Source organism: Aegilops tauschii, chromosome 2 (assembly GCF_002575655.3).
Source record: "Aegilops tauschii subsp. strangulata cultivar AL8/78 chromosome 2, Aet v6.0, whole genome shotgun sequence".
Lineage (NCBI taxonomy): Eukaryota > Viridiplantae > Streptophyta > Magnoliopsida > Poales > Poaceae > Aegilops > Aegilops tauschii.
Window position 1 is genome coordinate 445,494,619 of NC_053036.3, and position 26,299 is coordinate 445,520,917.

The 26,299-nt window shown below is 49.4% G+C and overlaps 1 protein-coding gene across 1 annotated transcript; it reads right to left on the minus strand.

Annotated features, from left to right (window-relative positions):
• Positions 1 to 436: 436 nt before the first annotated feature.
• On the minus strand, positions 437 to 5,584 carry LOC109766407 (uncharacterized). Its single transcript, XM_020325172.2, has 2 exons — positions 5,415 to 5,584; positions 437 to 1,258 (listed from the first exon to the last, which is right to left on the minus strand). The coding sequence occupies exons 1-2, from the start codon at positions 5,582 to 5,584 to the stop codon at positions 496 to 498; spliced, it is 933 nt and encodes a 310-aa protein (XP_020180761.1). The 3' UTR covers positions 437 to 495.
• Positions 5,585 to 26,299: the final 20,715 nt, after the last annotated feature.

A 26,299-nucleotide genomic window follows, 5' to 3' on the forward strand; every position in this document is an offset into this window, starting at 1 on the left:
GGCAACGGCGAGACAGGTCATGGCCGGGCCACCCATGTCCCTCAGTTCCATCTCTGAACTGATGTTAATCTATAGCAATTCTGAGCAAACGCGTCGACGACCAATGGATTTGTGCACAGATCTTAGAGTAGAGCCGCGTGGCCATGTAGTCTCCAAGGATCGTTCGCCTTTGGTGCAAACACGTCCTGTTTTTTCTCTGGCGCCCTATCAACCTTATATATCTCGGACCTTGGTTGTTTGGTTTCTCACATACATTGTTGAGCCCGCATAGCACGGTTCTTAAAGCACCTCTAGGCTTGGCCCGTTGGGGACAGCCGAATCGGCAGTTTCCCGAGAGTCGGGCCTGAGCGATGCTTCGAGGCGCACGTGGGTGGCTCTTTGGAGAGGTGTGTCTCGAGTTAATCCCTCTCTCTCTTCCTAATCCTCAATCCCCTCTCTCTCCCTCTACTCCAGTGCGATCCCGTCGATCTCGTCCGCGGCGACAGGTCCTCCAGGTCAAACGACCTTCCCGCTCCTGCCGCCGCGGACGGCGTGGGGGTGGGACTCACCGACGTGGCCACCAGCAAGCTCTGCAGCTCCTTGATGTTGTCGCGCGCCGCGGCCTCGCTCACCCGGAGGCACTCCAGCTCCTCCTTGCTGCACTTGACGGCGGTGTCCTTGCTCCCGACCATCTCCTTGAGCATGGCGTTCTCGCTCCTCACCTCCTCCAGCGCCTCCTTGACGAACTTGGTGTCCTTGACGGCCTGCTTCAGGATGTCCCGCAGCTTGGCCACCTCGTGCCGCCCAGACCGTTGCGACTCGAGGAGTCGCGCGTTCTCGCGCCGGGACGCGGCGAACTCCGCTTCCGACGACTTCATGCACGCCGTGAACCCGGCCTCCTTGCCCCGGAACGTGGCGAACGCCTCCTCGGCGTCGGAGCGGAGGCGGGCCACCTCGTCGGACAGCGCGCAGACCTTGTCGTCCTTGCGCTTTAGGGACACGTGCACCCGGTCCGACTCCAGCCTCGCCGTTTCTGACTCGTGTTGCGGGCGCACCAGCTGCTGCCGCGTGGTGTGCAGCTCCGCGTTCACCTCCTTGAGCGCCAGCAGCAGCTCCTCCATGGCCTGCTTGTTCTTCTCCTCTGCGGCTAGCGCCACCCGCAGGTCGCCGCTGACCCGCTGCAGGTCGCGGTCGAGCAGGCGCGTCTACGGCCACGGCAGCGAGTCGGGCGCGTCCACGGTCGCCGGGAGCTGGTGGTGCGCACGATGGGCAGTGGAAGCTCCGGCGCGCTCAAAGTGTTTGACGAAATGTCAAGCCCAACCTGATGGCTGTTAAGTTTTGTTGTTAACGCTGGTAATCATATGCATGTATGCAACCAAACGCCGGGTGAAAATTGCATCTCGATGACAAGACCCCCAATGCAGGCAACCAATTAACTAGTCATCCCCGCTTTTGACCCTGTTTTTGGTTACCCAGGCCCTGCTCAGCCTGGCTCGTTTTTCCCCTATGAACCAGGCCCGGCAGCGAAAGCAACCAAACACACCCCTAGTGTCCGCTAACGGCAACCACAAGCATTGTGTCTGCTTCCCCGCATCCTCCCCCAACTTCGACCCCCGATTCGGGGGAGTTGGCGAGGGATCAGCACCGCTCGCTTTCTGATGCGGCACTAGGAGCTAGACCCGCAGGCGTCTCTGACGAGGGCGCGCGGATGCAGTAACAACATACATAGTCGGGCGATGGCCACGCCTGTTCGTCGCCGTGAGGGAGGGGGAGAAGCGGGCGAATTGGATGGATCCGACAAGCGACTACCATGGGGGAGCGCAGAGGTGCACATCGGTAGGTCCTAGGCGTGGTGGCTGCTCGCGGCGGCTGACGGCATTGGGGTTTGTTCACCCGAAGAGACCCTCCTCCCCTCCTCAGATCGCTGGACCGGTGCCACTCCTCCCTCTCCGAAGTTTTGTCGTCCATGGCCGTGACGCGGCACACTAGTGCCCCTGCTCACACTCTACTGAACATGTGGAGTACATCCCTAATTTCCTGTACAATCTTTGCCTTGTTATCCAGAAAACATGTCAATTTTCTTAAACTGTTAGTACTAAGCGAGAAAAAAAAGAGAAACTGTTCACATAAAACATGGCAATTTTGTACAGTGACATGAGAAACTAAAAATAACGCATGGAAAAATTCAGATTTTTTTGTTTACTGAAATATGGCACTTATTAGGGAGAATTTTATTCGCCACATGGCAATTTTTTTATTTTTTAAGAGTAAAATCATGACAACTTTTTTTGACCCGAAACCTTGATCTAGTGATAATACAAATTAGCTAGCTTGAACTTGCTCGATGACTTCTATCGCAAAAAAAAAGAACTTGCTCGATGACTTTTTCAAATACATGTTGGCAAAAGTTATGACAACATATCATTTTTTTTACTTTTTCTTCTTTACTTAACGACGTCCTGCTTTTTCTATGGTAAGTTAAGATGTGTTTTTCCATGACTAATGATTCTACACCGGACCACACCAATTTTATTTTATTCAGGTTTTTTGGTATGAATCATGACATTTCTTTATGTGTATGCATTTTTTTTATTGTGGCAAATTTTATTACATATACCATGGCAAATTTATTGAACATACCCTCACAAATTATTTCTGTAGCACAGCAAATTATTTTCTTGCTCTAGCATTGAAATTTATTTTTGAACTGTGGAAAATTTATTTTGCATATAGCACGACAATTTTTTTAATATACCATTGTCAATTATGTTTTGGTAAATTATTTTGGAGCATGGCAATTTTATTGCACACACCATGGAATATTTATTGAACAAGCCATGGTAAGTTTTGAATAGCATCCAAAATTAGTTGAACATGCCATGGAAAATTTGTTGAACATTGTGACAATTTATCTGAACATACGATGGCAAATTATGTGATTATTTCACAATTTTTCTTTAATATTTTTCAGCCATTATCTTGTGAAAATGTTTTTTTTGGTAAATTTGGCTATGTGATGACTACAATCATTTTTTTTAAATTACCGTGTTCATGAGAAAATAAGCATCCCTTAATTTACCATGTGTACAATGTTTCCAAATGTTGGCAGGATTTTTAGAAAATGTTTTTTTTATAAAATCACCATGTGATCTTTAGACACATTTCAATTTCTATCATGTTTCTAGGATATATCATTTCCTTAAATTTTGCCATGCGACTACTTTACTTCAACATGCAACATTTTATGCTTGTACGATGGTATTTAGTTTGTTTTCCTATTTTTCCTGTAATGTTGTTTATTTTTACCTACAACATGCCGAATCTTTTTTTTACAAGCATATGATGATCGGACCAGGAGGGCCTAGCAAAGGGCATGTCTGGCCGGGTTCGCGCTGGTGGGTATCTCGTACCAAACTAAAATGTTCGCTCTCCCCCCTATCAGGGGAGAGCGATACATCCGCTCGACCCTGGAGCCCCAGTCAGCGTTCCCGCAATATCAGAGTCGTTATTTTTTACAACCTTGAGATACCAAACTTGCAGTTTCTATTTTTTTGTAAATAACTTGAATTACTATTGGACTTCTTTCCATGTTTGCCGGGAATTTTTTATTATTCATTCTTGTACTCCCATAATTACTATTTTCAGTGCATAGTTTTTCACAATTTAAAAAGCTAGAGTTATCATTTATAGTTATTGTACACAACTTGTTGTATTATTACAATTATTTGCATATTTGTCTGGATTTTTATTTAAAATAAAATAAATCTGAGTTGTCTTGATTTTATTCTCAGTTGAATGTCTCCCGTCATATTTGTTGGCTGGATTTTTATTATTGAAGGTAAGTACTCTTTCAGTCCAATGTGAAAGACACTTTTGCCAAATTCATGAAAATGGAAGTACATTGCGATCATACTGGTTGTGCTGTGTTAGGTTTTTCTTTTGTGTTGGTCCAACACATTTGAACCTAGTAGTGGTTGGTTTGCTCTTGCCATCCAACCATACTAGGAGTACTTAATTAATTTGGATATAGGATAACAAATTAGGTACGGGATAGTACATAGTACTTTTTTTTAAACCGGGCATAACCCCTTTCCATTACTTTGACATAACGGAAATACAGAGTTCCGAAACTGAAGCTACCAAGGAAACTGGAAAGGGGAAAGCGAGTTCAGAGCATTCTTAGAAAACCCACTGCAAGCACCCGTCATCGAGCAGCTTATCATGGGGCAAAAACCCAAGGACACCCAAACGCAATCTAGACCTAACCAGGAGAGTTCAACAAGTTTAAGGCTACCAAAAGGCTCACGCAGGAGCGACACCACATGCTCGCGCAGGAGCAGAAACAAGTAGTTTTAATAAAGCATGGCGAAGGAATAGTACTAGTACTCTACATCACGCTGCACCCTAACATGCACATGATCGATTTTACTCAAAGCGGCACGCTTTTATCCGTGCGTGCACTCGAGTGGAGTGCATGCTCTACTTTGTTCACGGATGCCGCTTTTGCAGTTTTGGGGTGCTTGCACATGTTTGGGAAGGTGCATTTTTTAAGCATCAGCTACTCCAAAACCGACCAGATAAAGTTTGCTTGCACAAAAACGTGACTCTCTATTGTCAATTGTCATGTGAGGAGATGGAAACTCCACGTCCTTGAATAATCAAGTCGAGCTTCTTGCTGGATTTTAAAACCTGGTGTGGTACACTTATGATTTGATTGGAGCCGTTGTACCGAACGATGACGCAAACCCTCACTCACGCCGGCCCCTTTCACACTTGTGAAGCTTAGCAGGAGCCCAATCGGCAACGCTGACAGGGAAGGCAAGGCGAGGCGGCGGCTCTTTACTCCGGCCGGTTGGCGTTGGAGGTCCTACTATACCGGTCCAACAATACGTCCAATCAGTCAGTCAGTCCCTCGGTCCATCATCATCCGTTCATCCTCACACCGCACGCACGGGAAATCTTCCAGCTCCTACTTGGCGCTGGAGTGGGAGCGAGCAACGCCACATGGCCATGGTGATGCATGCTCGACTGGAGTAGGCGGGGTGTGCAGGAGCTGTTTGTTTCGCGCGCGCGGTCGTGGTCGGGGCTGTTGGGTGTTGGCCGCTGAGGCGAGGGCAGGGCCAACTACGGAACGAACGACCGAGCCCTGCCGTGCGCGCGCCTGCTTCTCCCCACCATCGTCAGCCACGGGCTTTGGAGCATCTCCAGCCGTTCAGCCCCCCAAAGCGCCGAAGAAGAGCGGCCTAAGGCGAACCGGCGCTAGATTGGCCCCTGAGGCGACCTAGCTACCAGCCACGCCCCCAGACGCCGCCCCCAGCCGCCGCCCCCCAGCCGCGGCAAATTCAAACGTAGACATTCCCGCGCATAAAATAGACCCACAAATCCGGCGATCAAGCGGCCACAAGTTCGGCGATCGAATGAAAAGTTCGGTGTACAAAAAGCAGGGAAGCTGGTTCAGGATGAGGCCACGCTCCGTCAAGTACCACGCCTTGTCGTTGCTCTGGAGCATGTCCGGCCCGCCCAGCAGGAAAGCCAAGTCGGTGTTTCTCTTCTTCGCGGCGACGTTGGCCCGGAGTAGGTCGAGCTTGGCGGCGCTGCTCGACATCAACGGCGACCACCGCGCGTCGGTCTTCTCTTCACGAAGGACGGTCCGGGCCTGTGCGTCGGTGAGGTAGTGGCCGCGTCGGCGTGTTTCCCCTTCTTGGCACCTTTGTTGCCGTCCGGCCGCCCTTCTGACGCGCCCGGAGTCGGCGCGCCGGGTGCGTCCGGCTTGTAGGTCTCCTTGACCTTGTCGAGGGTGCGCTGGACTTCCGCCCACTTCTCGCACTTGTCAATGCGCTTGTAAATGTGGAGGTACTTGAATTCGGCGTCGCTGTTGCTGTGCCGATACAGGGCGAACATGCGCAGCTACTGCGCGGAGGAACAAACAGTTGGCGGGCGCACACGGCGCAGGGAGGCGAGAGACCGGCGTGGCATACCTGATCCTCAACGCTGGCGCCGCTCTCCAAGCGAGCCGCGACCTCCTCGACGACCCCATGCCATTTGTTGCACGCCCCCTGAAAACGCCCCCAATGGTTCACCATCGCCTTCGACCCGCGCTGCATGTAGACGCCTTTGAAGTAGGGGTCGACGAGCTTGCGCTCGTCGAACTCGGCCTTGATGCGCTCCCAGTACGTCTCGATGCTCTGGTTCGTGCCGGTGGTCGGGTCGAGGCAGACGACTTTCCATGCTTCGGCGAGGCATTCCTCCTCCTTGGACGCCCACTTGATGCGCGGCTCGCCTAACGTGGCCGCCCGCTTCTTCTTCTTGCGCCTCCTCGCCGGAACAGTCGCCGGATCCTCCTCCTCCTCCTCCTCCCCGTCCTCCTCCTCTTGCTCCTCCTGCTCCTCCTCGCCGTAGACGTAGCCGAGCTCGCCGTCCATGCCGCCGCTGAGATCCACCGTGTCATCCGGGGTGACGAACCCGGGAGACGCGACGGCCGCGGCCAATCCTGCCGCGATGATGTCGTCCATGTCGGCCTCGGTCTCGTCGGTGTCGCCGATGTGCGAGAAGGGCAGCGCGCCACGGCGGAGTGGGGGCGTTGGGGAGGAAGCGTAGGCGGGCGGCGAGTAGTTGTATGGAGGGTACTGCACGCCGGCGAAGGCGGGCGAGGGCGTGCGCTGGGCCGGTATCCATGGGGGAAGGTGACGTTTGGGTTGAACCCACCGTGTGCGTCCCTGTCGGCGTAGCCCGGCGAGGGCGATCCCCATGGCTGCGGCGACGGAGAGCCGACGCCTTGCTGGCCCCAGGACGCGTACTGGGCGTGGCTGCCGGGTGGATTCATCATCCCCGCGCGAGTCGCCTCGGCCTCGGCTTGGTCCACCGAAGCGGCAGCCGCAGCCGTGCGTGCCGCGTTGTCACGGGCCTTCTTGGCGATGGCCCTGTTCCACCGGTCGGCGGTGACAGCCTCCCGTCGCTAAACTTCTGCCATCCACTCGGCGTTTGTCTTGCCCGGTGGCTTGGACAGCGGCGCCCTCGGCTTCCTCTGCTTCGGCTGGGCGACGGAGGCGGTCGCGGTTGCCGCGGCGCGGGGGACGACGTATTTCTTCGGTGGCATGGCGGCCGGCTGGGAGGCGAGCGGGAGGGAGATTGGCGGGAGGAAAGGAGAAAATGGGAGAAAAGTGGGGAAAAGCGGGAAGAAACGGCGGGAAGAGGTGCTTGACTCGCCGACAGGGCGGACCCACGCGTCCTTTTCACTTGTGCGGGCGCCCCAGGCGCCCCAGGGTGCCATGTTCTGCCTTGGTCCGCCGGCACCAGTTTCGGCCCGAGCCGGCGAAAAAGGGATTCTGAAGGGGGGGCGACTGAGCCGTTTTTTCGGCGCCGGCGTGACAAAATCACCTGAAAAGGGCCTATTGGGGACGCGACTGAAGATGCTCTTACCTCCAGCAGATCGGCCGTGGGAAGCAAGGGAGGACCTGAGCGAGTGTTATCTACGTTGAGACGTCGTCCTAGGTAGGCGCCCTGTCGTCTCATCGATTTGGGCTGTTAAAATGCACGGCGGGCAGGCACCGGATCAGGGACTCGAGTTGGCTTTTGCAGCGCCGTCGCGATCAGTGGAGCAAGCAATTAATACCGCGGATGTGTATACAGATTTATAACAGTGACGGGGATAGGCTAGCTACGCAGACCTATAAGCTACTGTGGTGGTTCACGGACAGGAAAGGCGATTTCCGCCGTGGGCCTGTGGCTGTGGACGTTAATCAACAGCGTAACGCGTGTAGCAGCAGATAGCCGTGCATGCACGTGATCCACTGGGCGGCAGCCGGCAGCATGTGATCCACTGAGCTACACGAATGCATGGATGCACGTATGGCTTTCTCCATTTCTCGCAAATCACGGGTCACTTATCACCCTCGACTGGAGTGCAGAAAAAGATGTCAGATGGAAGCGTTTCTACTCTTTCGTAAGGAAGCCGCATGGTTTATATTGATTGTGGGCATGAATAGTCTCTGCCGTGGCTTACAAGTCTTTACCGATCGCTAGGATGCGGTGGTTACAACGATCGCTAGGATAGATACGTAACAAAGAAGGAGAAGGAGTTTGTTGAGATTACAATAGAATTCTATCTCTAATTCTAACACCCTTCCTTAATCTCAACTATCCTACATTAAGATTCTTCTTGAATTCTTCAAATAACCTGACTGGCAAAGCTTTAGTGAAACCATCTGCCACTTGAAAGGAATAAACCGTATGTCCAGCTTCTTCTCTGCAACTCTTTCTCGTACAAAATGAAAATCAATTTCTATCTGTTTGGTTCTACCATGAAACACTGGATTTGTAGAGAGATATGTGGCTCCCAAATTATCACACCACAAGCAGGACGCACGATGTTGTTTAATTCCCAATTCATTGAGCAATGATTCTACCCAGATGATCTCAGCAGTAGCATTTGCTAGCGACTTGTATTCAGCTTCTGTACTTGACCTGGACACCGTGGCTTGTTTTCTAGCACTCCAAGAAATAAGATTAGCACCAAAGAAGACTGCAAAACCTTTAGTTGATTTTCTATCATCACTACATCCTGCCCAGTCAGCATCAGAAAATGCACTAACAAGGGTGGAGGTAGAACGCCTGAACTGAAGGCCTAAGTTCACAGTGTGCTTGATATATCGTACAATTCTTTTAACAACTGTCCAATGTACAGTAGTAGGTGCATGGAGATACCGACAAACCTTGTTAACAGCAAATGATATATCTGGTCTTGTCAGTGTAAGATATTGTAGGGCTCCTACTGCACTTCTGTATCTTGTACTCTCTTCTTCCTTAAGTGGCTCACCTTCAAAGGCTGAAATTTTTTCTGAAGAAGACAATGGTGTGGGTGAGGGCTTGCAGTCCTTCATCCCCATACGAGCTAGAAGTTCAGTGGCATATTTCTCTTGATTTAGTATTATGCCATCTTGAATCTTCTTAACTTCAATGCCTAGGAAGAAGTGTAAATCACCAAGATCCTTCAAAGCAATCTCTGAACTTAGATCATGCAAAAGAGCATTAGTGGCACCTTGTGAAGAACTTGCAACTATGATATCATCAACATATATTAAAACAAATATAGTTGTATTTGCTTTGTTGTAGATAAAAAGAGATGTGTCAGCCTTGGATGCAACAAAACCAAAGTGCCTTAACTGAGAACTCAACCTTGAGTACCATGCTCTTGGTGCTTGTTTCAAGCCATATAGTGCCTTGTCAAGTTTGCACACATAGTGAGGTGTCTTCTTATTTGTATACCCAAGTGGTTATCTCATGTAAACTTCCTCTTCCAGAACACCATGTAAAAACGCGTTCTGAATGTCTAGCTGTCTCAAGCTCCATCCCCTGGAAACAACAATAGCTAACACAAGCCTAATAGTTGCAGCCTTAACAACAGGACTAAAGGTGTCTTCATAGTCTAAACCATAACGTTGTTTAAAACCTTTGGCAACTAAACATGCTTTATACCTGTCAATTGTGCCATCTGCCTTTTTCTTGATTCTATAGACCCACTTACAGTCAATAATGTTTTTACCTCGTTTTTCAGGTACAAGATGCCAAGTCTTATTCCTCATGAGAGCTGAGTACTCCTCATCCATTGCATTTTTCCATCTTGGATCCCCTGATGCATCTCCCAACCTTGTTGGTTCTCCTGTGATACACAACATACCATACGTTATAGTGCCGTCAGTTCTAACCTCTGGGTTTCGTATACCTTTCTGAAGCCGAGTTGTGACACGTGAAACCGTTGGTTGAGGCTGATTCCGTCGTGTAGCAGTCTGTGGCACAGAGGTTGATGCAGTAGGACTTGCCGTAGAGGATCCCGGGGACACCTTAGATTCGCTTTCCACAGCAAATCCCGATCCAAACCGTGTAGCCTGCAGTGTGGGCGATCCGCTAGAAGCAGCAGCAGCAGAAGATCTTGCGCTGCCAGCCGGCACATGCGCGTGGGATCCCGATCCGGATCCTCCTGTCGCTGTCGACACATCGGGCCCGCGCGTGGGACGCGGTGCGAGACGCGGCGTCTTGTCTGGATGGGATGACGCGTCGCCTTCCAACTGGCGATGCGGGCTTCTGCATGGCGCGTGATCCGACGCGAATCTGCGCGCCCGATCCAAGGCGGTCTGACGCACAGGAGTTCCAGGTGATGCAGGATCTGCTTCGTGCTCCGCGCCTGCTCCGTCTTCTTCTGGAACATGCAATACCAGATCATTTTCTTCAAAATTTTGATCATTTTCTGCACCGATTTCTGCTGCATGATCCTGCATACGAAGAGGCACAATTCCACTAGTATAATCATCAGTTGGGTCAGTACAATTATCGCCCCCATGATCAATGTTTTGGAGATGTGGTGGAAGAAGGAGTATCTCTTTCTTGAGAAGTGCTCCGGCATTAGGATGAAGTGATTCAAAGGGATAGAAGGATTCATCAAATACGACGTCTTGAGAGATATAAACCCTACCAGTGGAAACATCAAGACATTTAACTCCCTTGTGAATTGGACTATATCCAAGAAATACACACTTCTTGGATCGGAATGCAATCTTGTGTGTATTATAGGCGAAGGTTGGGCCAACAAGCACAACCAAATACACGAAGTGATTTGTAGTCAGGAGTAGTACCAAAAAGACGTGTGATGGGAGTCGCAAATTTGATGACTTTACTAGGAAGCAAATTGATAAGATATGTAGCAGTCAAAAATGCTTCATCCCAAAACTTTAGTGGCATGGATGCATTTGCTAGTAGAGCTAACCCTACTTCAACAACATGGTGATGCTTTCTTTTGGCCGAGCCATTCTGTTGGTGTGCATGAGGACACGACACATGGTGTGAGACGCCAAGCTCTTGAAAAAAAGATTGAGTTTCTTGTATTCACCTCCCAGTCGGTTTGCATGGCAATAATTTTAGTGTTTAGTTTTCGCTCAACAAGACTCTGAAAGTTCTTGAAAACTTGAAACACTTCGGATCGTTTCTTAAGAAGATAGATCCATGTAAATTTGCTATAGTCATCAATGAAGCTAACATAGTCCGAGTGTCTACCAACAGAAGTAGGGGCTGGCCCCCAAACATCAGAAAACACAAGTTGCAAGGGTGTAGTAGAAATACTGAATGGAATAGGATATGGCAACTGATGACTTTTAGCTTGTTGGCATGGATCACAAACAGACTCAATACTAGACTCATGAGAGTGGGGAAGTTTATTCTTGCTAAGAATGAATTTAACAATAGCTGATGAAGGATGGCCTAATCTATTGTGGCACTTTGCTGAAGAAGGCTTGACAACAACAAAGGCTTGTTTATTTAATGATGATGATGAAGATATAAGTGGGTAGAGACCTCCCATGCACTTGCCCCTAAGAAGCACTCTCCTCATGTCCAAGTCCTTTACCAAAAATAAATAAGGATAGAATTTGACATTACAAAAAAAGACACATCCGTGACATTTTGGGCCGAACGAAAAAAATTTTGTCATACATATGACACTTCTATGACGATAATTGTGACAAAACCCGGTATCATCATAGATGTGGTGGGCTCCTACTTCTATGACAAAAAATCATGACAGAAAATGGGCTTTTCGTCCTGGGCGGGACGGAGACGCAGCTGCATGACATTCGTTGGGCCGTCCATGACGGAAAAAACTGTGGTAGAAGCGAGGGGGAGGAAAATTTCGGGGAGTTCCCGGTTACGGTGGGAGGTCGGGGCCGAGCGATGCGCGTTTCTCTCGTACACGTACACGCCCAGCAGATCGATCGAAAACTGAACCCGAGCGAGGCGTTGGGCTCTAACTGAACCCGAGCGATTGCACTGCAGGCTACGCGTTACTGAACCCGAGCGATCGATCGATGGCAGTTAACTGAACCCGATCGAGCGATTCCTTCGCTACTGCTACTAACTAAAGCTGATCGATTGGACGAACAGTGAGCATTGTGGGGGGGGGGGGGTTGGATGAATAGTGAGCGGTGGCGTTGCCTCTGGATGAACAGGACCCCGTGGTGTGGAGGGCTGGATGAACAGTAGACGGTGGAGGGGTGCCGGTGGAGGGGTGGTTGAACAGGACCCCGTGGTGTGGAGGGCTGGATGAACAGTAGACGGTGGAGGGGTGCCTGTGGAGGGGTGGTTGAACAGGACCCCGTGGTGTGGAGGGCTGGATGAACAGTATACGGTGGAGGGGTGCCCGTGGAGGGGTGGTTGAACAGTAGCCGGTGGAGTAGCGCGCAGTGGAGGCTGGATGAACAGGAGGCCATGGAGGCTGGAGGAGGTCGACGGTGGAGATGAACAGTATCCCGTGGAGTCCCGTTTTGCGGTACGCCACAGCCCTCCCGATCAACAGGACCCCCGTTTCGACCGTAGCGCTCCAACACAAGTCCGTTTCCTCCGTTTTGCGGTACGCCACACCCCTCCCGATCAACAGGACCCCCGTTTCGACTGTAGGAGGTCTATTTCCTCCGTTTTACGGTACGCCAGACCCCTCCCGATGAACAGGATCCCGTTTCGAACGTGGCCGGTCGAACACAAGGCCGTTTCCTCCGTTTTGCGGTACGCCAGGCCTCGTTTCCATCGCCTGTTCCGTCCAAGCCCTCCCGGTGAACACGACCACGCATTCCGTTCCGACCCAGCCGGTTGGCTCCCACGCGTTCCGTTGCCTCCCGATGAACACGACGCATTCCGTTGCCTCCCCATGAACACGACGCATTCCGTTGCCTCCCCATGAACACGACGACGACGCTGTTTCTCCGTTTCGACCCAGCCATGTACACGAGCCCTGGCCGTACGTATGCGTGAGTAGGCGTTCGAGACCCTTCCCGTATGTACGTACGTGGCCGTATTTTCTTTCTTGCACCCTAGCCGCTGTACGTACATGTACATGCTAGGTGCGCGCCTCTACTACAACACGTACGCGCCTCTACTACGACACGTGTGCGCCTCTACATCGACCAGTATATATGTACGTACACGTTCGCGACCAGAATGACAACGCTACGTATGCTTCGATCAGGTGGGTCCCGACTGTCAGGCACTTCCTTGCCTGCGAAGATGTAGGTGGTGGGTCCCAGCAGTCAGGGGGGCGAATCTTTTTTTTGCCCGGACACACTTCCTTGCATGCAAAGGTGTAGCTGCTGGGTCCCAGCAGTCAGGGGGGAATCGTTTTGTTTTTTTGCCCGGACGCACTTCCTTACGTGCGAAGATGTAGCTGGTGGGTCCCAGCAGTCAGGGGGGCGAATCGTTTTTTTATCGGACGCACTTCCTTGCGTGCGAAGATGTAGCTGGTGGATCCCAGCAGTCAGGGGGAAACGTTTTTTTGCGAAATACGATGGCCCGTCCGGTGGGTCCCCGCTGTCAGGTGGAGGAATAATTATTTTGCGCGTAATAAGGAGGCACTTCCTTGCTGCGGCCATGGACTCAGCTGCCAGCCTCTCCACGTATAGTCCACGTCCGATGGAAGCCATTCCTTGACCACGTTGACCACGCCGCGCCGAGAGCACCAGGGCGGTGGACGACGGCGAGGCCTAGGAAGGGGATGACGCGGAGTTGGGGAAGACGCGGCAGTGGATGCCCACGCATAGAGGAGTATGAGGGTTCACTCGTTCGGCTGCGGTGTGAGGCTGCCGTCGCCGCAGAATAACAGGGGGTGTGGGTGCGTAGAGGGATGGCCTGGCCAGCGGTGGGAGTAGTAGGGGGCGGTGAGGCCTCCGCGGCATCACAGCCGGCCACGGGTGGCAGGAGCAGGCTGCACGACCGGCGCTGCTTTGGGCGGCTGGAGCAAGAAGACCAGAGGTTGAAGAAGCACTACGGCCGTTGGATGGACATCGTACGGTCACTGGAGCTAGAATCGTTCATATATTGACTAAAGTTGACAAAGGCCTCCGTCCCAGTCAACTTAGTAGGCCCACAAGTCAGCCTCCCACCAAGATGGGTCCCAGCTAGCAGGGGGTATTCATTTTTTTGTGCGTAATAAGGAGGCACTTCTGGTGGGTCCGAGCTGACAGCGGGGGGAACGTTTTTTTGCGAAATACGGTGGCCCGTCCTGTTGGTCCCAGCAGTTAGGGGGAAATGTTTTTTTCGCGAAATACCGGTGGCCCGTCCGGTGGGTCCCTGCTGTCAGGTGGAGGAATAATTATTTTCCGCGTAATAAGGAGGCACTTCCTTGCGGCTGTCGTGGACTCAGCTGTCAGCCTCTCCACGTACAGTACTCTTCCAATGGAAGTCAGTCGTTGACCACATTGACCACGCCGTGCCGAGAGCACCACGGCGGTGGACAACGACGAGGCCTAGGAAGGGGACGACGCGGCAGTGGAAGCCCGCGCGGAGAGGAGTACGAGGGTTCACCGGTTCGGCTGCGGTGTGAGGCCGCCGTCGCCGCAGAATAATAGGGGGTGTGGGTGAGTAGAGGGATGCCCTGGCCAGCGGTGGGAGTAGTAGGGGGCGCTGAGGCCTGCGCGGCAGCACAGCCGGCCACGGGAGGCGGGAGTAGGCGGTCCCGCCGGCGCTGCTTTGGCGGCTGGAGCAAGAAGATCAGAGATTGAAGAAACACGACGGCCGTTGGATTGACATCCAACGGTTACGTCTGCTAGAATCGTTTGTTGACGTATATAATAACTAAAAAAATCTTGCATACGCATCAACTAAACAGGCCCACAAGTCAGACCACTCCCTTTTTTAATAATTTATATATAGCTAATGGCAACTTCTTACGCAATTTATTGCAGTCGTTTTTTTGGTTGGCTAGGGCCAATTTCGTATATTTCTGTGGGTTCCAAACTATTTTTAATACCGAAATGTCGAGCCAGATTTAAAGTACTTTGAAGATATATTTAAATTAGGTTAATGCCCAGTGAAATAGGAATCTGAAAATGCAAAAAAATTCAGAAATTATAAAGTAATTGCCAATTTGTCATGTGTTTTTATATTTACAACCTATTTCATATTACTTTCAAGATTTTCAGGCGTCTTGAAAGAGTTGCAGCCCATCAGGGCGTAGAAAAATAAGTAGGCCTGGATTGGGTATTCTTCAGAAAAAATAAACTGGGCTCATTTTCACAAAGAAAAAATAGCTGGGCTGGTCACATGGTGAACATAAAATATAAGCCTGGGCTAGACGGGCCACAGCCCAGTTCAAACCCTGCTCCGTCTCAACAATACCAAACAAAAAAAAATACTGCTCGAGTAGCTACGTCCGAGGTGTCAGCCGATCTTTTGCTGTTCTTTTGTCTATTGACTATATACGCTCACAATGTCGTGGGTCCCAGATGTCAGGAAAACACTAGGAGGAAGCATTTTATTTTTCCATACGCTGATGTGGTGGGCCCCTACTGCCATCCTCTCCACGTACTTCTGCCGATTCCTGTTGTTTGTTGACCATGTTGACAATGCGAGAGGGTGGCGCCGCAGCGAGCGCACCAAAGTGCGCGGAGGACGTCGGCGTTAACGATTTAGGAGACGGTGGGGCGGCGATGCATGCGCTGAGGCGCAGCCAGCCGTGGGAGGTGGAAATAGGCGGCCCCGCCGGCGCTGGTTTGCTTTTGGCGGCTGGAGGAAGACAGGACTGAAGAAACACGACAGACTGTAAAAGCAGCAGGAGTACTTAACAACCTTAACTGAAACCAGCAGGGGCACTTAATAACCAAAGCTGAAAGCAACGCGGTCAATAAACAGGATATTCGCTTTAGAGCCATGGAAAAGCATGAACATAATCTTCTGTCCTATTCTCTAAGATGGACGGGCCTTCATTATTTGAGACCACCCATGAATAAGTATCTTTTCACCTCCAAGGGGAATTGAGTAGGTCGACATAAACATCATGTTGTGACCATGCGCAAGTCTAACACGACCATGGTCAGGCATCTGTATAGGAACAATAGAACTCAGCAGTTCCTGTTTCAAGAAGATCACAGCTGTAAAACTGTGTATAAGCAATAGTTTATGAACAACATATATAACAGAAAACAGCTCATACCATAAGTTTCTCGACACAGTTGGACCTGTTCAACGAGTGCAGCAGTGGCACACATATACCACGTGGCCTTCCACCATTGAAACGCCCCACAAGGACCTCAGGACGATCAATAAAGTGTAGGAACTTGTGGATGTCGATTCAGTCAACTTCAGTGCCATTAGTAACAGCCGAGTTATTACAGAGTAACAAACGAGCAGACTGCTTAACTCTGAAAAAACCTACACGTGCCACCAATTATAAGAAAATATTAGTTAGAAGTAGCATCTTCGTGAGAGATTCGTTGCTACTTCTAAAGTTAAATTGTGATTAGTTAGACAGAATAGGTGGCTTCAGAAGTAATCGAGGCAACAAGTAAGAACCAGATACAAAACTAACATGGATGAACAATTGGAACGACGTCGGGGTGGAAGATCGCAGTGAAGATGAGACCAGGTTCTGCTATTTCCATCAACATTCGTGCGCCAACTTTCAGTCCGTAACACTTGAGAAAGTTTATCCAAGTTCGGCCATAAAAAAAGCAGCGATCTTCTTGGTTCATGAACCCAACTCGGAACTTATATCCATGGCTTGTCTTCACTTTAACCATTAAACTAGTGTATTCAGTTATGGCAAGGCCGAGCATCTTGAGTACATGTGTTCTGGCAGAGCAAATAATACATTGCAGGAAAAATAATATGAGAACACAACATGTTCAAAGAAAACCCACCCTCCCGGATAGAAAAGAGGATTCTAGGAACATACTGTGCGCGTTTCAAAATGTTGTGTTAGGATGAGAAGGAACAAGTGTGGCGTCTCGCCGAGGGCGCAGAAACCTGTAGGGTACTCGCACTTTGGGCACTGCAAATGAAACACACTAGATTCAGTAGGAAGAAAAATGCATCAACGGCGGCGGCTGCCATCCTAGGATTACCTGCGACCAAGGGAGTTGGATTTATCGGGGATGGATGAAGAATTCGTACCTGGTTCTCCATGAGAAAACCCTATGCAATCGCCGAGAGGGGGTTTTCTCTGAACAAGCAGACGAGGGAGAAGGGATTCAGGCCCAGTGAAATATTGCCGCTTTGTCCGTCCAGCTTACTGCTAAAGCTGGAAAGGGGGGTTGTGATTTGACGTCTCATTGGGCATTACTGCGGCGCTACGACCGGGGTGTGTCTACCGTGAAGTTGTGCACTCTAATTTGTGCATATGGCACGTGGACCCTGTTGCCGGTTGCCCCACATATCAGCGAAAGGAAGTAGAAAGACAGGAGTAACTAGTTACAAATAAATATATTTTTTGACAGAGACATACTCCCTCTGTAAAGAAATATACAAATCTTTTATATCACAGGCTCACCTTGCCGAGAAATATACTACCTCCGCAACGCACGAGCATTATGGGGGTTCAACTTTTTTTATGGGGGTTCCACTGAGAATATAATACTCAGATAGGCTCACGGTTCTGGACTTTGGGCCGCAGGCCGACCCTGCATGTTTGGGGGCCCATGTGTTCTACCTCAGCTCTTTTCATATTGCAAGCGATCGGTACGTCGCTGGTTTTAGATGCTGTCGCAAGGCGAATAGACAAAATTGAATAAAGCACGACAACTGTTGGAATGAAATCGAACGGCAGTTCCTAACCAGCAATCAGAGTTGCAATTCTATCAACGATATACCTTGTGATAAATAATACTGTCGTACTACTTATACACACAGGACACTTGTTTCACCATGCCAGATTATTACATCAAAATCTCTCAGAGGAGAGATCAGTTCGGCAGTTGCGTGCTGCTACTGAAGAATTTCAAAGTTGATTTGGACCAGCTCTCCTTGCCAAGAAAGTTCAATTTTGACATCATCCCCTACCACAAGATATGATTTAGATTTGAACCTTGACCATCCTTTAGCATCAATCAGCATGCGACCATCCTTTGTACTTACGGTATATTGAGCAGGTTCATTCACACCAAGGCTGCGCATGGTAAGAGAAACTTGGCCGCGGTCGCCCGGATTGTTGAATGACTCCCTCGTTGCTCTAGGAATTCTCTGTTTGCAAACAAGAAGACATACCCAAACAGTTAGAACAACACAGTGAATCATGTGAAACAACATGGAAAGAAAAAAGAACGAAGCACTTGGGCGGCCAATGCTTACCAAGAAGGTGGACATCTCGGTTTTTGTAAGGACTTTGGTATATGAAGTGCGAACTGCAGCCCAGTCTGTTGCCGGTGCAACTGCACGGGCCGGAGCAGATGCAAGTGCAAGTGTTGGTGCAGGTGCCGAAGCCGCTGCTGCTGCCGGAGATGGTGCTCCTTGTAGAGCTGGTGCCGGTGTTGGAGCAGGTGCCGGTGTCGATGCCCGATCCTCCGATAGATCAGACTGATCCGCTGACGCGGTCGGTGCCCAATCCTCAACTGGATCAGACTAAGCTGCTGCCGCTGTCAGTGCTAGAGCAACTGCCGGTGCTCGATCTGTGTGAGACAGCGGCGATCGTGTCTGGTTTGCTATGATCAGCTTTCTAACTTGACTAGGATCCATGACCGTGATCCAGTTTTTTTCTTCATTTCTTTTAAACGCAAGAAGGACTAATTGTGGTGTTTTTGTTAAACCAAACTGCGGTTCATCATAGGGATTCAGCTTGTACTCAGACAACAGACTGATCCAATTTTTTCAAGTAATATAAGTGATGGACAGTGCCTTCGTTACTGACACGACATAAGAAGTGAAACCTGCAAAAATAGCCATTGTAGAGCAAACCAAACAGTTTATTCTATGAGGAATGTAACATGGCAAAACCTGCATCGTAAAATTGCAGGAAAAAAAGAAAACATGACATTAAATCAATAAGATTTAGACAGTAAATCGATAAGATTTACTTGATGTGACACGAGTGAATCCTTACCAGGAAATCACTATGTTGAAGTACTAAACAGAAGATTGATCGTCCAACTACGCGTGGCATGCAGGGGCCCCGCCTACTCCCACAAGCAGGATAGTCCAAAGGTCGTGACAAATCGTATGGACCGAACATCCATGGGACTGGAAATCCTGGTGGGTGCGATAAACCCTGCAATGCATATAGATATTGGAGTGTAACCATAATTGATAAACCATCCTCACAAAAAATATGATCTAGATACTTCAAAATATACAGACTGAATTGAGCGGACAGACATTAACATAGACCGTTCACACACCAAAAGCGGCAGTACTAATAAACAATACAGGGTTCACAAACACAAATCAAGTACTGAACAATAGTACTTACTACAAACAAGCAAAGTTGCACTAACTAAACTCTGCAGACTATTTCTTGCCACCGACCTACGGGATGAACCCCGCATAACTGACTAGGCCATGGACTTCGTGTGAGATGTCTACATCCACCATCACCATCTTGTCAACCTTGGAGAACCTAACAGAGTGGTCTTTCCACTCATAAACATGATGATGAAGACATGCCGCATCAGATTTGTTGGGAAGCTTTACAAGAACCACACCCTTCGTAATCGAAGGCACAGCCAGGAAATTGTTGTGGTCAAGTACAGCATGGAGAACACGCCTGACAATGATGCTACAGGAAAACACTATTTCAGGACACGTGGCGACAAGGACACTGCAGCTGGATAGTTCAGCAGCAGAACTCATCATCAGGTCTTCCAGTTCACATGGCGTGACTTTGAGAACTTCATCTCCACCGCGGACCTGGTTCTAATTCAAACAGAAACCATATTTTGTTACTACCTCCGTTCTGAAATATAAGATGATTTTTGATATTATACTCCATATATGACTACATATACGCACAGAAATGAGTGAACAAAGACACTAGAACATGTCTTCAACGGCATGAGAGCAGAGGGATTACATGCAATATCCATAACACAAGTTACTGAGGCAAATATACCCTCTTAAATGGTTGCATTGATGTTCATAAAGTACTCCCTCCGTCCCAAAATTCTTGTCTTAGATTTGTTTAGATATGGATGTATCAAGTCACATTTTAGTATTAGATACATCCGTATCTAGACAAATCTAAGACAAGAAATTTGGGACAGAGGGAGTAGTTGAAAGTAATCTATAAGAAATCAGTGTCAACCTCTCGCATGTTTTGGTCAAAAGAGGAATTTAGAACCGTCATTTGGCACACTAAAATCACATGCAAGATCACCCAGAAAGTTGTACTACCAGTACTAGTACTGCGTGTTAGATGAAAAAACACGATCAAGATCGAGAAAAAGATCGTCAACAAGAGACATTACCTGGACTTGCTTAATGAGGGATCCCGGAGAGGGGGGCTTGGACAGGGCGATGGCTTTGAGCTTGTTTGCGGTAGTCTTGGCGGGGTGCTTGCACTTCTTCGTACCATGAGCCTCGACGGTTTTGGCCAGAGCCATAGACATCACGTCGGCCGGTGCTCCAGCGTCCATCCAAGAGAGGAAGCTGAGAGAGAAGAGTGAAAGGAGGAACGAGATGAGGGAGAAGCAAAGCGAGTGGGGGTTTTCTTCAAGATAGGAAGCTGAGAGAGAAGAGTGAAATGATGGTTGCTTCGTCCGTCCAACTTACTGCTGGAAAGGAGGGGGTTTTGTGATTTGACGGCTCATTGGGCATTACTGCGGTGGTTCGATCGGGGTAGTCTACCGTCACTCTACTACGGAGTAATTTAGTGCATGGCTGGTGGACCCAGGTGCTGGCTGTCCCACACGTCGGCGAAAGTGAGTAATTTAGTGCATGACTGAAGGAGGATCCGCACGGTAGAGCGTGTCCACTGTTTTTCTGAAGAAAAAATGGTTACAGCAAGCGTTTCCACTCTTACGACGGAGGAGTGTGAAACACGGCAGCCACTTGAACATACACAGTGCTCCTACTACTAGGCATGTGCAGTGGTTCATACGTCAGTACTACACAATCTTGTTGCTAGTGTAGTAAGATATGAGGATAACAAATGATGTTGTGCGCATGTCAACTACTCCTATATGTAACATAGTACCGCTTTTTCGACTGTCCGGTCGAGAATGAACGGTGAGATCAATGTTAACAGAACTAGGTCCACAGCGCACGGAGAGTACGGTGCTACAGTACTCCACGAAACATGAACCATATGAAGCATGAATAGTGTTAGGCAGGGTGTATGAAGGGTGCACGGGATGGGAGCAAAAGTTCCCTTCTCGACCCACTTTTGGGTGTTTGGCAGAGTGCATGAAGGGTGCATGAGTCCACACTAGTAGGTTGACAAAAATACATGAAGAGGAAACAACTATATTGAGATGAGAATGCAACCAAACACACCCACACGCTTTGTGCTACAGTGACTGATCTGCACCGTCTGAGTTTGATCCAACGGTCATGTTGCGCCGAGACATGGACATGCCCATGCAGAGGGCGCCTAAACACCACCGAAGTCCCTTTGCTTCTCAAGGCACACGACGTTGGTGATGCAGGGTGCAACCGCCTGCAGAGCCTGCTCCCTGTCGACGGGAGCCAGCTCGTCAAAGACGGCGTCCAATGGCACGAATGGATTCCGGTGACGGAGCCCTGAAAGGATTTGCCCGGCAATGGCGACGGCAGCCTGCAACCCCTCCTTGTCCAGCTCAGCCCCCACCATCGCACGGAGACGGCTCAGCTCCTCGGAGATATAGGTAAAGAAGGAGACCAGGTCAGGAAGCCGCAGCTCGTTGAAGTCGACCGGGTGGTCGAACGGGTTTAACCCGACGGCCGGCATCGTCGCACTGGCACGACGGTAGGCATCGCGCAGCCGCAACACGTGCGTGGCAACTTGGTTCACCAAGCGGCTGAGGCGATCCTGGACCTCGTCACGATCGGCCCGCTCGCGCTCCAGCCGGCTCCCCTGACGGCCTATCGTATCTCCCGCTTTCTGCAGCAACGCCGCCGACGCCTCGAGCATCTTTGTGGTGGACGCCTGCCGCTTTTGAAGCTCCGTGAACTCCCGCACATAACGGAGGAGCATGGCACTCCTCTCCTCCTTGAGCTCACGGAGCTCCACGTCCTTGGCCCTGAGCTCCGCATCCTTGACATGGAGCTCCTGTGTCAGGCGCCTCACCTCGGACTCCGTGATCTGCTGCGCCGCCATGGCACCAGGTGGAAGCAATGGGGAGAGGAAGCAAAGGGGGCGAAACGGCTGAAAGGCAATGCAATCTACGGGAAGGCGGAGGGAGCGGGGAATCTTTTGGTTTTCACCACGGTAAAACACCAGTCGACGACTTCTCACATCAGGGAGCAGTGGGTTTTTACAGGCGGAGTCATCGTGACTAATTGCTGCCGCGCCTGCTCCCGTCAATCAAAAAATTAAAAATCCTGCCGCGCCTGCTCCCGTCAATCAAAAAATTAAAAATCCTGCCGCACCCAAACACAAGAGCAACGCCGCGGTGGATATTTAAATTTACCCGCCGGCAAGTAGATAAAAAAAGGGGTGAAAAAACAAATGTGGCGGCAGCCTAGCTAATCGGTCGAACTAGCCCAACTAGCTAGCCACCGTGCTTCACTGATGTACTCGGCGGGAAAGGTGGTCTTTCGTGATTTGACGACTCATTTACTTGCTTCGGCGCTACGACTGAGGAGGACCCAGAAAACGCGCGGTAGGGCATCCCACATCAGGAAGAATATATGCGTGCACCACCCGGGAGGACTCCGAAACCGCGCGGTAGGGTGTGCCACGTCTCGGCACGGAGGAAAAATGTGCGTGTAAAAATATACTGTATCAGACGTAGTACCTATGGTTCGACCTCGGGACCCAGCCAGTCGGTCAAAAACACCCCACTAGCCACACAGCTTCATCATGCAAACGTGGCACGGAGGATAGATGTGGTTAGCTCCGTCTCGACCAACCACAACGTCTCTTGTTCTAGGCGATTCTTCTATTTTCCAAGCTTTTTTTAGTTGTAATAACACCACGGCAAGCTAGCGTCGCTCTTCGTGTGTGCCCGTGCAAAGGTTAGACGATGGAGAGAAGAGAGATTGAGATCACAGACCTGGGACCCACCAGTAAGTGAGACAACGGTCATGCACGTGTTGACGAGGCACTCCCTCTACTCTACTCAACGCAAGTACTATATAAAATCAAGTTATGGGACAAAGCCAACAACCGTTCATTTTTTTCAGGCTATCGACTTATGCTTTGTAGTCCAGGTTGCCAGTTCGATCTCGTCTTTCAGATTTGTTAGTTTTAGGTCCAAATTTGATTAATGACAAGTGGGACCCCCGTGTGTTGTTCCGATATTTCAGTGTAGGATGGTTTTTTTGAACAAACACTTTGCGCGGTTAGACAATTAACGGCACGAGTTACACGTATTTTGCAAGTTTACGAACAAAAATGACAGCGGCATAGAATATCACATCCACCCCGCAGCTTAGATACTATGGTGATACGAGTTTTTACACCGTTGGAAGTGAGATCCAATGGCTCGGGAGTAGTCTTTGTAATTATGCGCAATTTCCAAACTCTCCAAAGGTTTTTTTTGCAAATAAAACGTTCAGGCCTCGTGTGTGCCGCTGCATCTTCGATCCAAGTGCTCCCCGGTGCTCATATTAGGTGCTCCCCGTGGCTTAATTACCCGCTACGGTGATATGAGCATCTAGGTCGTATGATCAGTGATCAGATGGCACATGCGTAGTACTTGTACTTTCTGCGCATTTCCCAAACTCTATCAGCCGTATATTGAAAAAACATTCAAACCTCCTACTGTGGGCCGTTAGATCTCAGTGAACTCGTATCACCATAGAATCTACGGTGCGGGAGCACCTCATACTCTCCCGTGCGAGAAAACATAAGGTGCTATCGCAGCTTGGATGCTACGGTGATACGAGCTTGGAGGTCGTTTGATCTGAGATCCAATGGCATCTGAGCAGTCTTTGTGCTTGTAAGCAGTGGCCGAACTCTTTTGGGGCTTTTCTGCAAAAAACCATTCGAACCACCGAGGAGGTGTTGGGTCACAAATCTAACGCCTCCGAAGAGCTTGTATCACCAAAGCATCTAAGGTGTGGTAGCACATGATATTCTTACATACAGGAGAATATGATGTCCTCCTTCATCTTAGATGCTACGGTGATACGAGCTTCGAGGTCGTTGGATATGGGATCAAAGGGAATCTAAGTAGTTTTTGTACAAATTGTGTGCAATTCTCAAACTCATCAAGGTTTCCTGCAAAAATATTAAGACACATCATGTGAGCTGCTATATCTCAGATCTACAAGCTCCAAGCAACTCGTATCGGCATATAGCATCTAAGGTATGGGGGCACATGATATTCTCCCGGGGAGGAGGGGTGGGGGGTGCACATCCAATCGGTGGTTGGGAGGGTGGGGACAAATATAATCTAAACAACCCTAAACAGAGCTCCACAATTTTATCTAAGGTCGAGGGGTTGACCCCCGACAATCATAGCTCCGCCTAAACACAACATTTGCATGTACTGTAGTACTAGACTTAATATTCATGTTTCAGTTTCATGTTCATTTTAAATATTTAACTGAGGACCATGAATGTCTTACATTTTACTCCCTTCGTTCCTAAATATTAGTCTTTTTAGAGGCTTCAAATGGACTGGCACATACAGATGTATATAGACATATTTTAGAGTCTAGATTCACTCATTTTGCTCTGTATGTAGTCACTTGTTGAACTCTCTAAAAGACTAATATTTAGGAATAGAAGGAGTATTTTTGAATTCGTGTCATACATGCATGGTTTGGAAAAATAGATGCACTATACTTATTGGATTGTTGTTGTGTTCGTGCGTGTGTGTCTCTCTCTGTGTGTGTGTGTGTGTGGTCATATGCTTGATACATACAAAGTTTTCTCACCTCCATATTGTTCATCTTTTAAATTTGAATTTGCATTGGAAAACTTACTAGGGATACCATGAAATGTGAAATCCACGTTGAGATCACTATATCACAAACTCACTCTAATTCAACAACTCGTCATAAATCAATTACCACGTTGAGATTAGTATTTGCTAGGAAAATACGGGTATTGTAATACACATAGATTCGTTCGGCAATTTAAAAGGTTCCTTTCGTATTCTCGAATGGTAGGACCCAACGGCGTACCAGCCAGACCTTGGCTCGTGTTGATCCTTAAAAAACCAGGCTCGTGTCCTTCGGTGGCGTGCGTGGTATGCACATTAGGCAACCCCAACCAGTCGAGCCTCAGCGTTTCAAGTCGAAATATCCGGCGGCCAGATTCCAACCCTAGGAAATTCCCCTCATGTCCCCAGTCCATAATGACTACCGATGAACAACGGAGGGATACTTTAGTAACTAGACAACGTTACCTACCGTGCCGAGCACGGTTCAATTCCCTCGGTCGCCGCTCGTCAAGGTCACCCGTCAACTGCATTGCCTAGTACTACTACTACTACACCAGGATGAGCACAGAATTGAGCCCGTTTGTTCGTGCCTAGTACTTGAGTTAATATATCAGGCAATGCACTGGTATGGAGGGATTATCCTTTTACTCTGCATATATAACTTGTCTGAAATCTAACTAAGCAAAATGTTTGACAAAATCCTTTCTTAAGAAATACAACAGGACAGATGTACGGCTTGAAAATTTATTGCATGATGCAGGTTATGATATTGTTTCGAATCCTGGATCTTAAATTTCAGAAAATCCAAAAGTGAGCATAAATTCTTGAAACTAAGCATGGTCACGTGATATGGCACAAATATTACTTCGTAAGTTTTTTCTTCAATTTGAGACAAGCTGCTTATGACAAGTTGCACAAATGAAGAGCCAAGGTATTTTGGAACAAAGACCTGTCATGTTAAGGCGAACGCTTTCACTATTGAAACCGTGGGCGTTTACGTGCCGCCACGAGTCCCCGCTTCTCATCAGCAGGTGCCGTCCGAGCAAGCCTGTGAGTCGACGGGAGGCGTGCGAGCAGACCGCTGCGCCGGCTGTCAGGGAGGCATGCGAGCAGACCACTATGCAGGCTCACCGGGAGGCGAGTCCTTTGACCAGGCTCCGCCGCCCACCGTCGTCCCAACTGCTCCCACTTTTAATGTCGCCGGCGCCGCAGTTTAAAATCAACCCCGCACTACCCGGTATTCGCTACAATCCTCTCTCTTCCTCTCCGATTCTCCTGTCATCTACCTCCAACTAGCCTGACCTAAACGTACGCTATGCCGCATCACGATGGTCTGCCCTTAGTGTTCCAGTTTCCTGAGGAAGACACCCAGCCGGAGTCTCAAGAACATAAGGCGCTTTGGGACGAGCTTGAACTGGCCTTGCGGGAAGACGCCGCGCCTTCCCCGCTCCCGTTCCGGCTCCCGTCGCCCCGACTGCGCCAGCGCCCATCCCCGTGGCATTGATGGGCTGAGAGCCGCACATTGTCGCCGAGCTTGATCCCACGGGGTT

Excerpts from the sequence above, each read along its gene's own strand:
- LOC109766407 (XM_020325172.2), bottom strand. The coding sequence starts at position 5,584 with ATGTCGAGCAGCGCCGCCAAGCTCGACCTACTCCGGGCCAACGTCGCC. Across the intron at positions 1,259-5,414 it reads AACCAGCTTCCCTGCTTTTT|CTTCCACTGCCCATCGTGCG; the intron begins GTACACCGAACT and ends AGCGCGCCGGAG.